This window comes from Cherax quadricarinatus, chromosome 21 (assembly GCF_038502225.1).
Source record: "Cherax quadricarinatus isolate ZL_2023a chromosome 21, ASM3850222v1, whole genome shotgun sequence".
Classification (NCBI taxonomy): Eukaryota; Metazoa; Arthropoda; class Malacostraca; order Decapoda; family Parastacidae; genus Cherax; species Cherax quadricarinatus.
Window position 1 is genome coordinate 15,336,179 of NC_091312.1, and position 18,099 is coordinate 15,354,277.

At 40.8% G+C, this 18,099-nt stretch overlaps 1 protein-coding gene across 2 annotated transcripts in view; it reads right to left on the reverse strand.

Moving 5' to 3' along the window:
- LOC128688991 (HEAT repeat-containing protein 5B) overlaps window positions 1-18,099 on the reverse strand; it is a 255,910-nt gene that overhangs the window by 78,646 nt on the left and 159,165 nt on the right. For both annotated transcript variants that reach the window (XM_070087247.1, XM_070087248.1), the window contains exons 26-27: window positions 5,817-6,015; window positions 3,232-3,507 (exon numbers count right to left, since the gene is read on the reverse strand). In XM_070087247.1, coding sequence (XP_069943348.1) covers window positions 3,232-3,507; window positions 5,817-6,015 — 475 coding nt within the window. The remainder of the gene's footprint in view (window positions 1-3,231; window positions 3,508-5,816; window positions 6,016-18,099) is intronic.

Consider the following 18,099-nt stretch of genomic DNA (forward strand, 5'->3'; position numbering starts at 1 on the left):
TAACTTACTACCTATTCCATATACATACTTGCAACATCTGCCACATTGTTCCCTTATCCACTAACATACACCTTTTCTAAATCCATAAATGCAATGAAAACTTCCCTACCTTTATCTAAATACTTGTCACATATATGCTTCACTTTATGTACACATCCCCTACCCACTCCAAAACCTCCTTGCTCATCTGAAGTCCTATATTCTGTCTTACCTCTAATTCTTTCAGTAATAACCCTACTGTGAACTTTTCCTGGTAAACTCAGTAAACTAATTCCTCTATAATTTTTACAATCTCTTTGTCCCCCTTCCCTTTATATAAAGGAACTATACATGCTCTCTGCCAATCCCTAGGTACCTTCCCCTCTTTCATACATTTATTAAACAAAAATACCAACCACTCTAACACTGTATCCCCCCTGCTTTTAACATTTCTATCATGATCTCGGCAGTTCCAGCTGCTGTACCCCCTTTCATTCTACGTAATGCCTCACGCACCTCCCCCACACTCACATCCTGCTCTTCTTCACTCCTAAAAGATGGTAGTATATCTCCCTGGCCAATGCATGAAATTACCGCCTCCCTTTCTTTGTCGACATAAAAGTTCCTCAAAATATTCTCGCCATCTACCCAATACCTCCATCTCCCCATAAAATTAGACACTTGTGCAACATTTGGGTATCATTAATGAGGAAACGTTTTGCCACACAGTGGCTTCATCAGTCCCTACAGAGGAGAATAGTGAAGAACAGGAGTAGTTTGAGGTAATCAGTCCCTCAGCCTTGAGTCAATGTGATCAGTCCATCAATCTTGAAAAGAATACAGCATATGTGCAAAGAAATGGCTTACATACTGTAGGCATGAGAGGTGCAGCAGTCGTAGGTAATAACACATACAACGAATGTGGAAGTAGGTTATGCGCTGACAAGTCAACTCATAAATACATATCTGAAAACATTAATGTCTTCCATACTCCCTCTCTCCAATGTGATATCCAATTTTTCTTTATCTAAATCATTTGATACCCTCATCACCTTACTCTTTTCTATGTTCACTTTCAACTTTCTACCTTTACACACCCCCCACACTCATCCACTAACCTTTGCAACTTTTCTTTAGAATCTCCCATAAGGACAGTATCGTCAGCAAAAAAGTAACTGTGTCAACTCCCACTTTGTATTTGATTCCCCATAATTTAATCTCACTCCTCTCCCCAACACCCTAGCATTTACTTCTTTTACAACACCATCTATAAATATATTAAACAATCATGGTGACATTACACATCCCTGTAAAAGACCCACTTTTACCGGGAAGTAATCTCCCTCTCTCCTACACACCCTAACCTGAGCCTCACTATCCTCATAAAAACTCTTTACAGCATTTAGTAACTTACTACCTAATCCATAAACTTGTAACATCTGCCACACTGCTCCCCTATCCACTATCATATGCCTTCCCCTCTTTCATACATTTATTAAATGAAAATAACAACCACTCCAACACTATATTCCCCCCCCCCCACTTTTAACATTTCTTTCATGATCCTGTCAGTTCCAGCTGCTTTACCCCCATTCATTCTATGTAATGCCTCACGCACTTCCCCAACACTTACATCCTGCTCTTCTTCACCCCTAAAAGATGTTATACCTCCCTGACCAGCGCATGAAATTACTGCCTCCGTTTTTCATCGACATTTAAAAGTTCAAAATATTCCCGCCATCTACCCAATACCTCCAGCTCCCCATCTACTAACTCCCCTATCCTGGTTTTAAATGACAAATCCAATTGTTCCCTAGTCTTTCTTAACTTGCAAATCTCACTCCAAAATTTTTTCTTATTTTCATTAAAATTTCTTGACAGTGCCTCTCCCACTCTATCATCTGCTCTACTTTTGCACTCTCTCACCACTCTTCATCTTTCTTTTACTCTCCATATACTCTGCTCTTCTTATAACACTTCTGCTTTGTAAAACCTCTCATAAGCCACCTTTTTCTCTTTTATCACACTGTTTATTTCATCATTCCACCAATCACTCCTCTTTTCTCCTGCACCCACCCTCCTATAGCCACAAACTTCTGCCCCACATTCTAATACTGCATCTTTAAAACTATTCCAAACCTCTTCAACCCCCACACTACTCATACTTGCACTAACCCACCTTTCTGCCAATAGTTGCTTACATCTCACCGTAACTTCCTTCTCCCTTAGCTTATACACTTTCACCTCCCTCTTACTTGCTGTTGCCATTTTCCTTTTGTCCCATCTACCTCTTACTGTAACTGTAGCTACAACTAAATGATCCGATATATCTGTTGCCCCTCTACGAACATGTACATCCTGAAGCCTACCCATTAACCTTTTATCCACTAATACATAATCTAACAAACTACTTTCAATACATGCTATATCATACCTTGCATACCTATTTATCTTCTTTTTCATAAAATATGTATTATCTATTACCAAATCTCTTTCTACACATTGCTCAATTAAAGGCTCCCCATTTTCATTTACATCTGGCACCCCAAATTTACTTACTACTCCTTCCACAACATTTTTACCCACTAGAATTGAGATCCCCAACCACAAGTACTCTCTCACTTGGTTCAAAACTCCCCATGCACTCACTCAACATTTCCCAAAATCTTTTTCTCTCCTCTATACTTTTCTCTTCTTCAATCCTTAGGTACCTTCCCCTCTTTCATACATTTATTAAACAAAAAAACCAACCACCAACACTATATTCCCCCCCCCATCCTGCTTTTAAAATTTCTGTCATGATCCTGTCAGTTCCAGCTGCTTTACCCCCTTTCATTCTATGTAATGCCTCTTGCAACTCCCCCTACGCTCACATCTTGCTCTTCTTCACTCCTAAAAGATGGTATACCTCCCAGGCCAATGCATGAAATTACCACACAAACACTTACTATAACTCACTTTTCATATCCAACCCTTATTTTACTTCACATAATCCTTGAATTTATATATTTATATTCCCTCTTTTCTTGCCATAACTTATCCTTCAACATTATTGCTACTCGTTCTTTAGCTCTAACTATTTGAAACTTCTGACCTAATCCCATTAATTTCTCCCCACTGCATTTATAATTGTGAAAATTCATGCTATTTAATTTACATTTGCTGATAAATTTAACTACAGTATATACATGTACTGAATTAACGAAAGTGGAAATGAGTGATTAAATTAAATGCAACAGAATAGGTACCTACCTAAAAGAAGATAAAAGCGATCAGTATTTAAGACCTCTGGGCTTTTGACTGTTGTGGTGGTAGTGTTCGTGCTTGGTGTTACAGGTACTGCTGAGGGACTGATGTCAGACTCCTCATTCTCTTCTTCTCCTGCTTTATCAAAACCTCCTGAACTGAGCCAGAGGGCTGCAGCATAAAGCATTGGAGGCCAAGCACTGCGATAGTATGGGCGGACTCCCTCCACACTCTCGTTAGAGTAAAATGCTCCACCATCATGAGGCAACTGACTAGAAAATTCTGAAAGAGGAAAATATTCTTCCAGTTGTTGCCAAGGTTTGCCAGTGTGTATACTTAAACTGACAAGAAATTTCAATTTATCTTTAACACTGAAAAAGTAAAATTTTTCATACTAATATTATGAGCCCTACATGAAAATGTACAAAATTTTATAAATACAGTGGACCCCCGGTTTACGATATTATTTCATTCCAGAAGTATGTTCAGGTGCCAGTACTGACCGAATTTGTTCCCATAAAGAATATTGTGAATTAGATTAGTTCATTCCAGAACCCAAAACATACACATACAAACGCACTTACATAATTGGTCGCATTGGGAGCTGATAGTAAACCGGGGGTCCACTGTATAGTGGACCCCTGGATTATGATGCCATCAGATTACGTAAAATTCAGATTAAGTAATGTTTTTCGTCAAAATATTGGTCTGGTTAATGACAAAGAACTTGGTTCGAGTCATTCATCCTGAACATGTCCGCACGGTGTGAGCGGCCCGGACACTCCACGTACAGCAAGTGTGCGACTGTTTACAAGCCAGTGAGGACGATTCCATGCGATACATTTTCTATTATTCCATTGTTTTCAGTGCTTGTAACTGCTATATAAGCCACCATGGGCCCAAAGAGGGTGAGAAACACTACAGAATTCAAGAAAAAGTTTGTAGAAAGATACGAAAGTGGTGGTGGTAGAGGGTGGTAGTATGGTCCAACAGGTCTGCTGCAGTGTTTCTGCTTTCTTATGTACACCAGCCAGTGGACTTCCCCACACACCAGCCAGGGTACTTCTCCACCCACCAGCCAGGGTACTTCCCCACCCACCAGCCAGGGTACTTCCCCACCCACCAGCCAGGGTACTTCCCCACCCACCAGCCAGGGTACTTCCCCACCCACCAGTCAGGGTACTTCCCTACCCACCAGTCAGGGTACTTCCCCACCCACCAGCCAGGGTACTTCCCCACCCACCAGCCAGGGTACTTCCCCACACACCAGCCAGGGTACTTCCCCACACACCAGCCAGGGTTCTTCCCCACACACCAGCCAGGGTACTTCCCCACACACACGATTTGATTTGAGTGGGACTTGCACACAAGTGAATAGAATTATCAAAGCTTATTGCTTGGGAAGCATTGAAAATTGGGTTGGGCAAATACGATTCTGTTAGTGGGATGGTTTATGAAGGACCTGCCTAGTATGGGCCAACAGGCCTGCTGCAGTATTCTTGCTTTCTTATGTGCAAACATTTATGGATGAACATCACTCTGACACAGCTGTTGCAGGCCGTGCTGGCTACACCTACAACGACAATGTTGTCCCACATTTTAGGGAAATCTTAAAGAGATGCTAGAAACAGAGCTCTCTGGACAGATATTTTGTGCAACAGGGCTCCAGTGACTCTGAAGCTGGTCCTAGAGGCATTAACAAGCAAAGAAGGGAAGTAACTCCAGATAAGGACTTGGTACCTGAAGTCCTTATGGAAGGGGATTCCCCTTCCAAACACTAGTACACCTCCATCCTCTCCCCTCCTCCCGTCTCATCACTCATCAATATGTCTTCAATAAAGGTAAGTGTCATTTTATTATTTATTCTGCACGTCTCATTGTTTTCTGTGTGGGGAAATGTATATTTCATGTAAAAAAATTATTTTGTTTAATACTTTTGGGTGTCTAGAATGGATTAATTGGATTTCCATTATTTCTTATGGGGAAAATTAATTCAGATTACGACAGATTCGGTGTAAGACACGCTCTCTGGAATGGACTAATGTCGTAATCCGGGGGTCCACTGTAACTTGACTCGAGGTTAAGAGCAAAAGTAAATACAATTTCTTACTTAATGACGGAGTTCCGTTCCTAAGATCATATCAGTAAACTAATTTGTTGCTAAGCAAGGAGCATACTATAATGGCAGTGGGTTTGTGTCAACCATCTTTGACTTTGTTTTAATGTCACCTTTGCACCATTTGTAACATTTATACATTATTTAGGTATGCATACTAGTTAGAGAGCGCATTGTAAGTCAGAGTTGTTGGTGAACGAGTACGTCGCTAAGTGAGGAGAGGCTGTATAGGGTTCAGCATACATTATTTCAAAATGTGCTAAATGCTCAAATCAATGGAATGATCCAAAGCAAATTCGTAAACATGTCCACATTCTTTCACAATAAAGTTCTGGACATGAATAAAACCAGGTACAGTACCAAACAACTTGATACAATATGTATTTCTTCAAAGAAGTTCATTCACAGTGACTGATGCAAAACCCTTGTTAGCAACACTTGGACAGACTAATATTACACATTCACAGCTGCCCACCTGGTGGTAAGGAAAGAAGAGCATGATCCTTAAGAGCTGCTAACCAAGACTTAGACAAAGCCATCAGCTCAGGTTGAACCAAACTCAGTAAACTCTCTTCAGATGGTTGTAAGGCAACCTCTGCTTCGGGTCTATCATCCTCGACCTGATCATCTGGCTTCTCACAACCACCAGCACCTTTCAGTGCCACTGCATATACCTGTGGCAAAATAAATAAATAAATAAATAAATAAAGTGGGTAAAAATGTTGTGGACGGAGTAGTAGGTAAATTTGGGGTGCCAGGGGTAAATGAAAATGGGGAGCCTTTAATTCAGCTATGTGTAGAAAGAGGTTTGATAATAAGTAATACATATTTTATGAAAAAGAGGATCAATAAATACACAAGGTATGATATAGCATGTAATGAAAGTAGTTTCTTAGATTATATATTAGTGGATAAAAGGTTTATAAACTAAAAGAGGAGGCAGTTAGGGTAAGATATAAACAGCTATTGGAGGATAGATGGGCTAATGAGAGCATAGGCAATGGGGTCGAAGAGGTATGGGGTAGGTTTAAAAATGTAGTGTTAGAGTGTTCAGCAGAAGTTTGTGGTTACAGGAAAGTGGGTGCAGGAGGGAAGAGGAGCGATTGGTGGAATGATGATGTAAAGAGAGTAGTAAGGGAGAAAAAGTTAGCATATGAGAAGTTTTTACAAAGTAGAAGTGATGCAAGGAGGGAAGAGTATATGGAGAAAAAGAGAGAGGTTAAGAGAGTGGTGAAGCAATGTAAAAAGAGAGCAAATGAGAGAGTGGGTGAGATGTTATCAACAAATTTTGTTGAAAATAAGAAAAAGTTTTGGAGTGAGATTAACAAGTTAAGAAAGCCTAGAGAACAAATTGATTTGTCAGTTAAAAATAGGAGAGGAGAGTTATTAAATGGAGAGTTAGAGGTATTGGGAAGATGGAAGGAATATTTTGAGGAATTGTTAAATGTTGATGAAGATAGGGAAGCTGTGATTTCGTGTATAGGGCAAGGAGGAATAACATCTTGTAGGAGTGAGGAAGAGCCAGTTGTGAGTGTGGGGGAAGTTCGTGAGGCAGTAGGTAAAATGAAAGGGGGTAAGGCAGCCGGGATTGATGGGATAAAGATAGAAACGTTAAAAGCAGGTGGGGATATAGTTTTGGAGTGGTTGGTGCAATTATTTAATAAATGTATGGAAGAGGGTAAGGTACCTAGGGATTGGCAGAGAGCATGCATAGTTCCTTTGTATAAAGGCAAAGGGGATAAAAGAGAGTGCAAAAATTATAGGGGGATAAGTCTGTTGAGTGTACCTGGTAAAGTGTATGGTAGAGTTATAATTGAAAGAATTAAGAGTAAGACGGAGAATAGGATAGCAGATGAACAAGGAGGCTTTAGGAAAGGTAGGGGGTGTGTGGACCAGGTGTTTACAGTGAAACATATAAGTGAACAGTATTTAGATAAGGCTAAAGAGGTCTTTGTGGCATTTATGGATTTGGAAAAGGCGTATGACAGGGTGGATAGGGGGGCAATGTGGCAGATGTTGCAAGTGTATGGTGTAGGAGGTAGGTTACTGAAAGCAGTGAAGAGTTTTTACGAGGATAGTGAGGCTCAAGTTAGAGTATGTAGGAAAGAGGGAAATTTTTTCCCAGTAAAAGTAGGCCTTAGACAAGGATGTGTGATGTCACCGTGGTTGTTTAATATATTTATAGATGGGGTTGTAAGAGAAGTAAATGCGAGGGTCTTGGCAAGAGGCGTGGAGTTAAAAGATAAAGAATCACACACAAAGTGGGAGTTGTCACAGCTGCTCTTTGCTGATGACACTGTGCTCTTGGGAGATTCTGAAGAGAAGTTGCAGAGATTGGTGGATGAATTTGGTAGGGTGTGCAAAAGAAGAAAATTAAAGGTGAATACAGGAAAGAGTAAGGTTATGAGGATAACAAAAAGATTAGGTGATGAAAGATTGAATATCAGATTGGAGGGAGAGAGTATGGAGGAGGTGAACGTATTCAGATATTTGGGAGTGGACGTGTCAGCGGATGGGTCTATGAAAGATGAGGTGAATCATAGAATTGATGAGGGTAAAAGAGTGAGTGGTGCACTTAGGAGTCTGTGGAGACAAAGAACTTTGTCCTTGGAGGCAAAGAGGGGAATGTATGAGAGTATAGTTTTACCAACGCTCTTATATGGGTGTGAAGCGTGGGTGATGAATGTTGCAGCGAGGAGAAGGCTGGAGGCAGTGGAGATGTCATGTCTGAGGGCAATGTGTGGTGTGAATATAATGCAGAGAATTCGTAGTTTGGAAGTTAGGAGGAGGTGCGGGATTACCAAAACTGTTGTCCAGAGGGCTGAGGAAGGGTTGTTGAGGTGGTTCGGACATGTAGAGAGAATGGAGCGAAACAGAATGACTTCAAGAGTGTATCAGTCTGTAGTGGAAGGAAGGCGGGGTAGGGGTCGGCCTAGGAAGGGTTGGAGGGAGGGGGTAAAGGAGGTTTTGTGTGCGAGGGGCTTGGACTTCCAGCAGGCATGCGTGAGCGTGTTTGATAGGAGTGAATGGAGACAAATGGTTTTTAATACTTGACGTGCTGTTGGAGTGTGAGCAAAGTAACATTTATGAAGGGATTCAGGGAAACCGGCAGGCCGGACTTGAGTCCTGGAGATGGGAAGTACAGTGCCTGCACTCTGAAGGAGGGGTGTTAATGTTGCAGTTTAAAAACTGTAGTGTAAAGCACCCTTCTGGCAAGACAGTGATGGAGTGAATGATGGTGAAAGTTTTTCTTTTTCGGGCCACCCTGCCTTGGTGGGAATCGGCCGGTGTGATAATAAATAATATAAAAAGGTTGATGGGTAGGCTTCAGGATGTACATGTTTATAGAGGGGCAACTGATATATCGGATCATTATTTAGTTGAAGCTACAGTTAGAGCAAGAGGTAGATGGGACAAATGGAAAATGGCAACAACATGTAAGAGAGAGGTGAAAGTGTATAAATTAAGGGAGGAAGAAGCTCGGGTGAGATATAAGCAACTATTGGCAGAAAGGTGGGCTAGTGCAAGTATGAGTAGTGGGGAGTCGAAGAGGGTTGGAATAGTTTTAAAAATGCAGTATTAGATTGTGGGGAAGAGGTTTGTGGCTATAGGAGGGTGCATGCAGGAGGAAAGAGGAGTGACTGGTGGAATGATGAAGTAAAGGGTGTGATAAAAGAAAAAAGGTAGCTTATGAGAGGTTTTTACAAAGCAGAAGTGTTATAAGAAGACCAGAGTATATGGAGAGTAAAAGAAAGGTGAAGAGAGTGGTGAGAGAGTGTAAAAGGAGAGCAGATGATAGAGTGGGAGAGGCATTGTCAAGAAATTTTGATGAAAATAAGAAAAAATTTTGGAGTGAAATTTACAAGTTAAGAAAGCCTAGAAAATGAATGGATTTGTCAGTTAAAAATGGAGTAGGGGAGTTAGTAGATGGGGAGATGGAGGTATTGGGTAGACGGCGGGAATATTTTGAGGAACTTTTAAATGTCGACGAAGAACGGGAGGCGGTAATTTCATGCACTGGCCAGGGAGGTATACCATCTTATAGGAGTAAATAAGAGCAGGATGTGAGTGTGGGGGAGGTGTGTGAGGCATTATGTAGAATGAAAGGGAGTAAAGCAGCTGGAACTGACAGAAATGTTAAAAGCAGGGGGATATACAGTATTGGAGTGATTGGTATTTTTGTTTAATAAATGCATGAAAGAGGGGAAGGTACCTAGGAATTGGCAGAGAGCATGTATAGTTCCTTTATATAAAGGGAAGGGGGACAAAAGAGATTGTAAAAATTATAGAGGAATAATATTACTGCGTATACCATGAAAAGTGTATGGTAGGGTTATTATTGAAAGAATTAGATGCAAGACAAAATGTAGGATAGTGGATGAGCAAGGAGGTTTTAGAGTGGGTAGGGGATGTGTAGATCAAGTGTTTACATTGAAGCATATATGTGAACAGTATTTAGATAAAGGTAGGGAAGTTTTTATTGCATTTATGGATTTAGAAAATGCATATGAGAGAGTGGATAGGGGAGCAATGTGGCAGATGCTGCAAGTACATGTATATGGAATAGGGGGTAAGTTACTTAATGCTGTAAAGAGTTTTTATGAGGATAGCGAGGATCAGGTTAGGGTGTGTAGAAGAGAGGAAGACTACTTCCCGGTAAAAGTAGGTCTTAGACAAGGATGTTTAATGTCACCATGGTTGTTTTAATATATTTATAGATGGGGTTGTAAAAGAAGTAAATGCTAGGGTGTTCGGGAGAGGGGTGGGATTAAAGTATGGGGAATTAAATACAAAATGGGAATTGACACAATTACTTTTTGCTGATGAAACTGTGCTAATGAGAGATTCCAAAGAAAAGTTGCAAAGGTTAGTGGATGAGTTTGGAAGAGTCTGTAGAGGTAGAAAGTTGAAAGTGAACATAGAAAAAGAGTAAGGTGATGAGGGTATCAATTGATTTAGATAAAGAAAAATTGGATATCAAATTAGAGAGTAGTAGTATGGAAGAAGAGAACGTTTTCAGATACAGTGGACCCTCAACCAGGGATGGCATCGATTAATGATAAATCTGACTAGCGATACATTTTAACGCAAAAATTTTGCCTGGACTAGCGCTTAAAAACCCAACCAGCGCTATTCGTTCCGTATGAGACGCGTCCACTTTGGCCTGAGCGCGCCTCACTTGTCCCGTGGGTGCCAGTGTTTACAAGCCACCCACCGCGGTCGCTTCAAAACATACAACTGGAACAACTGGATAAATAAATATACAAGGTATGATATAGCACATAATGAAAGTAGTTTGTTAGATTATGTATTGGTGGATAAAAGGGTGAAGGTAGGCTCCAAGATGTACACGTTTATAGAGGGGCAACTGATATATCGGATCGTTATTTAGTTGTAGCTACAGTTAGAGTAAGAGGTAGATGGGAAAAGAAGAAAATGGCAACAACAAGCAAGAGGGAGGTGAAAGTGTAGAAACTAAGGGAGGAGGAAGTTCAGCTGAGATATAAGCAACTATTGGCAGAAAGGTGGGATGGTGCAAGTATGAGTAGTGGGGATGTTGAAGAGGGTTGGAATAGTTTTAAAAATGCAGTATTAGAATGTGGGGCAGAAGGTTGTGGTTATAGGAGGGTGGGTGCAGGAGGAAAGAGGAGTAATTGGTGGAATGATGAAGTAAAGGGTGTGATAAAAGAGAAAAGGTTAGCTTATGAGAGGTTTTTACAAAGCAGAAGTGTTATAAGAAGAGTAGAGTATATGGAGAGTAAAAGAAAGGTGAAGAGAGTGGTGAGAAAGTGCAAAAGGAGAGCAGATGATAGAGTGGGAGAGGCACTGTCAAGGAATTTTAATGAAAATAAGAAAAAATTTTGGAGTGAGTTAAACAAGTTAAGAAAGCCTAGAGAACGAACGGATTTGTCAGTTAAAAACAGAGTAGGGAAGTTAGTAGATGGGGAGACGGAGGTTTTGGGTAGAGGGAGGGAATATTTCAAGGAACTTTTAAATGTCGACGAGGGAAGCTGTAATTTCATGCACTGGACAGGGAGGTATACCATCTTGTAGGAGTGAAGAACAACAGGATGTGAGTGTGGGGGAGGTGCATGAGGCATTACATAGAATGAAAGGGGGTAAAGCAGCTGGAACTGACGGGATCATGACAGAAATGTTAAAAGCAGTGGGGGACATAGTGTTGGAGTGGTTGGTATTTTTGTTTAATAAATGTATGAATTTGGTAGGGTGTGCAAAAGAAGAAAATTAAAGGTGAATACAGGAAAGAGTAAGGTTATGAGGATAACAAAAAGATTAGGTGATGAAAGATTGAATATCAGATTGGAGGGAGAGAGTATGGAGGAGGTGAACGTATTCAGATATTTGGGAGTGGACGTGTCAGCGGATGGGTCTATGAAAGATGAGGTGAATCATAGAATTGATGAGGGAAAAAGAGTGAGTGGTGCACTTAGGAGTCTGTGGAAACAAAGAACTTTGTCCTTGGAGGCAAAGAGGGGAATGTATGAGAGTATAGTTTTACCAACGCTCTTATATGGGTGTGAAGCGTGGGTGATGAATGTTGCAGCGAGGAGAAGGCTGGAGGCAGTGGAGATGTCATGTCTGAGGGCAATGTGTGGTGTGAATATAATGCAGAGAATTCGTAGTTTGGAAGTTAGGAGGAGGTGCGGGATTACCAAAACTGTTGTCCAGAGGGCTGAGGAAGGGTTGTTGAGGTGGTTCGGACATGTAGAGAGATTGGAGCGAAACAGAATGACTTCAAGAGTGTATCAGTCTGTAGTGGAAGGAAGGCGGGGTAGGGGTCGGCCTAGGAAGGGTTGGAGGGAGGGGGTAAAGGAGGTTTTGTGTGCGAGGGGCTTGGACTTCCAGCAGGCATGCGTGAGCGTGTTTGATAGGAGTGAATGGAGACAAATGGTTTTTAATACTTGACGTGCTGTTGGAGTGTGAGCAAAGTAACATTTATGAAGGGATTCAGGGAAACCGGCAGGCCGGACTTGAGTCCTGGAGATGGGAAGTACAGTGCCTGCACTCTGAAGGAGGGGTGTTAATGTTGCAGTTTAAAAACTGTAGTGTAAAGCACCCTTCTGGCAAGACAGTGATGGAGTGAATGATGGTGAAAGTTTTTCTTTTTCGGGCCACCCTGCCTTGGTGGGAATCGGCCGGTGTGATAATAAAAAAAAAAAATAAATGTATGAAAGAGGGGAAGGTACGTAGGGATTGGCAGAGAGCATGTATAGTCTCTTTATATAAAGGGAAGGGGGACAAAAGAGATTGTAAAAATTATAGAGGAATAAGTTTACTGAGTATACCATGAAAAGTGTACGGTAGGGTTATAATTGAAAGAAATAGATAAGACAGAATGTAGGACTGCAGATGAGCAAGGAGGTTTCAGAGTGGGTAGGGGACGTGTAGATCAAGTGTTTACATTGAAGCATGTATGTGAACAGTATTTAGATAAAGGTAGGGAAGTTTTTATTGCATTTAAGGATTTAGAAAAGGCATATGATAGAGTGGATAGGGGAGCAATGTGGCAGATGTTGCAAGTACTATATGGAATAGGTGGTAAGTTACTAAATGCTGTAAAGAGTTTTTATGATATAGTGAGGCTCAGGTTAGGGTGTGTAGAAGAGAGGGAGACTACTTCCCAGTAAAAGTAGGTCTTTGACAGGGATGTGTAATGTCACTATGGTTGTTTAATATATTTATAGATGAGGTTGTAAAAGAAGTAAATGCTAGGGTGTTCAGGAGAGGGGTGGAATTAAATTATGAGGAATTAAATACAAAATGGGAATTGACACAGTTACTTTTTGCTGATGATACTATGCTTAGGGGAGATTCTAAAGAAAAATTCCCAAGGTTAGTGGATGACTTTGGGAGTATGTGTAAAGGTAGAAAGTTGAAAGTGAACACAGAAAAGAGTAAGGTGATGAGGGTATCAAATGATTTAGATAAAGAAAAATTGGATATTAAATTGGAGAGGAGGAGTATGGAAGAAGTGAATGTTTTCAGATACTTGGGAGTTGACGTGCTGGCAGATGGATTTATGAAGGATGAGGTTGATCATGGAATTGACGAGGAAAAAAGTCGAGTTGTGCGTTGAGGTATATGTGGAGACAAAAAACGTTATCTATGGAGGCAAAGAATTGAATGAATGAAAGTATAGTAATATCAACACTCTTATATGGGTGTGAAGCTTGGGTTTGAATGCAGCAGCGAGGAGGTGGTTGGAGGCAGTGGAGATGTCCTATCTAAGGGCAACATGTGGTGCAAATATTATGCAGAAAATTCAGAGTGTTGAAATTAGGAGAAGGTGTGGAGTTAATAAAAGTATTAGTCAGAGGACTGAAGAGGGGTTGTTGAGGTGGTTTGGTCATTTAGAGAGAATGGATCAAAGTAGAATGACATGGAGAGCATATAAATCTGTAGGGGAAGGTAGGCGGGGTAGGGGTCATCCTCGAAAAGGTTGGAAGGAAGGGGTAAGGGAGGTTTTGAGGGCGAGGGGCTTGGATTTCCAGCAGGCGTGCATGAGCGTGTTCGATAGGACTGAATGGAGACGAATGGTATTTGGGACCTGACGATCTGTTGGAATGTGAGCAGGGTAATATTTACTGAAGGGATTCAGGGAAACCGGTTATTTTTGTATAGCCGCACTTGAGTCCTGGAAATGGGAAGTACAATGCCTGCACTCTAAGGGAGACGTTCGGGATATTAGCACTTTGGAGGGATATGTTGTGTGTCTTTATACGTATATGCTTCTAAACTGTTGTGTTCTGAGCAGCTCTGCAAAAACAGTGATTACATGTATGTGTGAGTGAGATGAAAGTGTTGAATGATGATAAACGTATTTTCTTTTTGGGTCACCCTGCCTTGGTGGGAGACAGCCGACGTGTTAAAAAAAAAAAAAATGCTTTAACCCTTTGACTGTCGCGGCCGTATATATACGTCTTACGAGGTACCGTGTTTGACGTATATACAGTGGACCCCCACATACTGTTGGCCTTACATAACGTTAAATCCGCATACCGATACATTTTATCGCTAAGGTTTTGCCTCGCATACCGCTAAAAAACCCGCTCAACGCTGTTCGTCCGAGACGCGTCTAATGTGCGGCCTGAGCCAGCCTCACATGTTCCGCCGGTGGCATTGTTTACCAGCCAGCCTCCGCGGTAACATCCAAGCATACAATCGGAACATTTCGTATTATTAAAGTGTTTTTGGTGATTTTATCTGCAAAATAAGTGACCATGGGCCCCAAGAAAGCTTCTAGTGCCAACCTTACAGCAATAAGGGTGAGAATTACTATAGAGATGAAGAAAGAGATCATTGATAAGTATGAAAGTGGAGTGTGTGTCTCCAAGCTGGCCAGGTTGTATAATAAACCCCAATCAACCATCGCTACTATTGTGGGCAACAAAACGGCAATCAAGGAAGCTGTTCTTGCCAAAGGTTCAACTGTGTTTTCGAAACAGAGATCGCAAGTGATGGAAGATATTGAGAGACTCTTATTGGTATGGATAAATGAAAAACAGATAGCATCTCTCAAGTGATCATAAGTGAAAAGGCTAGGAAGTTGCATGAGGATTTAATTAAAAAAAATGCCTGCAACTAGTGATGATGTGAGTGAATTTAAGGCCAGCAAAGGTTGGTTTGAGAGATTTAAGAAGCGTAGTGGCATACATAGTGTGATAAGGCATGGTGAGGCTGCCAGTTCGGACCACAAAGCAGCTGAAAAATATGTGCAGGAATTCAAGGAGTACATAGACAGTGAAGAACTGAAACCTGAACAAGTGTTTAATTGTGATGAAACAGGCCTGTTTTGGAAGAAAATGCCAAGCAGGACCTACATTACTCAGGAGGAAAAGGCACTCCCAGGACATAAGCCTATGAAAGACAGGCTTACTCTGTTGATGTGTTCCAATGCTAGTGGTGATTGCAAAGTGAAGCCTTTATTAGTGTATCACTCAGAAACTCCCAGAGCGTTCAGGCAAAAGAATATCCTCAAGGCTAATTTGTGTGTGCTGTGGAGGGCAAACAGTAAGGCATGGGTCACTAGGGACTTTTTCTATGACTGGTTACACCAAGCATTTGCCCCCAATGTGAAAGATTACCTAACTGAAAAGAAATTAGACCTTAAGTGCCTCCTGGTGTTAGACAATGCCCCTGGTCATCCTACAGACATGGCAGAGCAACTTTATGGGGACATGAGCTTCATTAAGGTGAAGTTTTTGCCTCCTAATACCACTCCTCTCCTGCAGCCCATGGACCAGCAGGTTATTGCAAACTTCAAAAAACTGTACACAAAAGCTCTGTTTGAAAGGTGTTTTGTAGTGACCTCAGAAACTCAACTGACTAAGAGAGTTTTGGAGAGAGCACTTTAATATCCTCAATTGTGTAAACCTTATAGGTAAGGCTTGGGAGGGAGTGACTAAGAGGACCTTGAACTCTGCTTGGAAGAAACTGTGGCCAGAATGTGTAGACCAAAGGGATTTTGAAGGGTTTCAGGCTAACCCTGAGAGGAGTATGCCAGTTGAGGAATCCACTGTGGCATTGGGAAAGTCCTTGGGGTTGGAGGTTAGTGGGGATGATGTGGAAGAGTTGGTGGAGGAGGACAATGAAGAACTAACCACTGATGAGCTGCTAGATCAACTTCAACAGCAAGAGGCCAGACCTGAGGAAACTGCTTCGGAGGAAGGGAGAGAGAAATTGAAGAAGTTGCCTACTACAAAGATTAAGGAAATCTGTGCAATGTGGCTGAAAGTGCAAACCTTTATGGATGAAAATAACCCTCACACAGCTATTGCAAGCTGTGCTGGTGACTATTACACTGACAATGTTGTGAAACACTTTAGGGAAGTCATAAAGGAACGAGAGGTACAGGTCACTATGGACAGATATGTTGTGCGACAGAAGTCCAGTGACTCTGAAGCTGGTCCTAGTGGCATTAAAAGAAGAAGGGAAGTAACCCCAGAAAAGGACTCGACACCTCAAGTCTTAATGGAAGGGGATTCCCCTTCTAAACACTAAGACTCTCTCCTCCTCCCATCCCATCAATCATCACAAGATCTTCAATAAAGGTAAGTGTCATGTAATGTGCATGCCTTTTTCAGTTTGTGTGTATTAAAATTAATATTTCATGTGGTAAAATTTTTTTTTTTTCATACTTTGGGGTGTCTTGCATGGATTAATTTGATTTCCATTATTTCTTACGGGGAAAATTCATTCGCATAACAATAATTTCGCATAGCAATGAGCTCTCAGAAACGGATTAATATCGTTATGAGGGGGTCCACTGTATACTCATAAATTCTAGCGGCTTCAAATCAAGCAAGAGAAAGCTGGTAGGCCCACATGTGAGAGAATGGGTCTGTGTGGTTAGTGTGCACCATATAAAAAAAATCCTGGAGCACGTAGTGCATAATAAGAAAAAAAAACTCCGATCGTTTTTTTTAATTAAAATGCCGACTTTGTGGTCTATTTTCGTATAGTATTTATGGTTGTATTCTCATTTTCCTGGTCTCATTTGATAGAATGGAAAACATTTTATAGAAATAGAGGTGATTTTGATTGATTTTACTATAAAAAGAACCTAGAAATGGAGCTCAAAGTAGGGGAAATGTTTGATCTTTGCCAATGTTCAAAAGTAAACAAATGATGCCATTGTCCAATAAATGTCTAACTAGCCATTCTAATATGCAGTCATGAATGGGTTGATGTTATTTATACAATTATTACAGTATTGCAGTAGTCTGCATAATAGTAAGTCTTCTATTTTTTGTTTGAATAAAAATTCAAAATAGAAAGCAAGATAATATCAGAGGGGCCTGTAGACATGACTGATGAAGAAAGAAAATGTTATTTTAGAGCCAGGAATGTCTGCATTGTTCATTCTGGACCTTATTTTGAAATTGTCATATTTTTTAGTTTTCGTGAAATTGGCCAAATTGCAAATTTCTGACCACATTATTGGGTAGTTGAAATCGGTAAATGGGCAGTTTCTTGTACTCAATCGATAGAAAAAATGGAGTTCTAAAGAAATAGCTATGAGTTTGGTCGACTGGAACAACGGAATTAGCCGAAAATAGGGCTCAAAGTGGGCAAAATCGCTGATTTGTAAATATCGCCGAGGTCGCTAACTTTGCGAGAGCATAATTACGTCAGTTTTCCACCAAATTTCGTTTTTTTGGTGTCATTACAATCGGGAAAAGATTCTCTATCATTTCATAAGAAAAAATAATTTTTTTTTTTAAATTTTGGGACACCAGGAGACTCCTCAGGATTGGGGGTTGCGACAGTCAAGGGGTTAATGTAAACACTTGATCTACACATCCCCTACCCACTCTAAAGCTTTCTTGCTCATCTGCAATCCTACTCTGTCTTACCTCTAATTCTTTCAATAATAACCCTACTGTACAATTAACCTGGTACACTCGGTAAACTTTTTTTTTTATTCCAACAAGTCGGCTGTCTCCCACCGAGTCAGGGTGAACCAAAAAGATAGAAAATCCCCAAAAAAGAAAATACTTTTATCATCATTGAACACTTTCATCTCACTCATACATAATATCTGTTTTTGCAGAGGTGCCCAGATTCAACAGTTTAGAAGTATATAAAGATATACACCTACCATCCGACTTACGGCCAAGTTCGGTTCCGAGAAACCGGTCGTAAGTCGAAATGGATGTAAGTCGAACTTTACTACAGAATATCAACATCACATTTTTGTAACGACTTTATTTTATTGTTTTATTTTGGTATTTCAC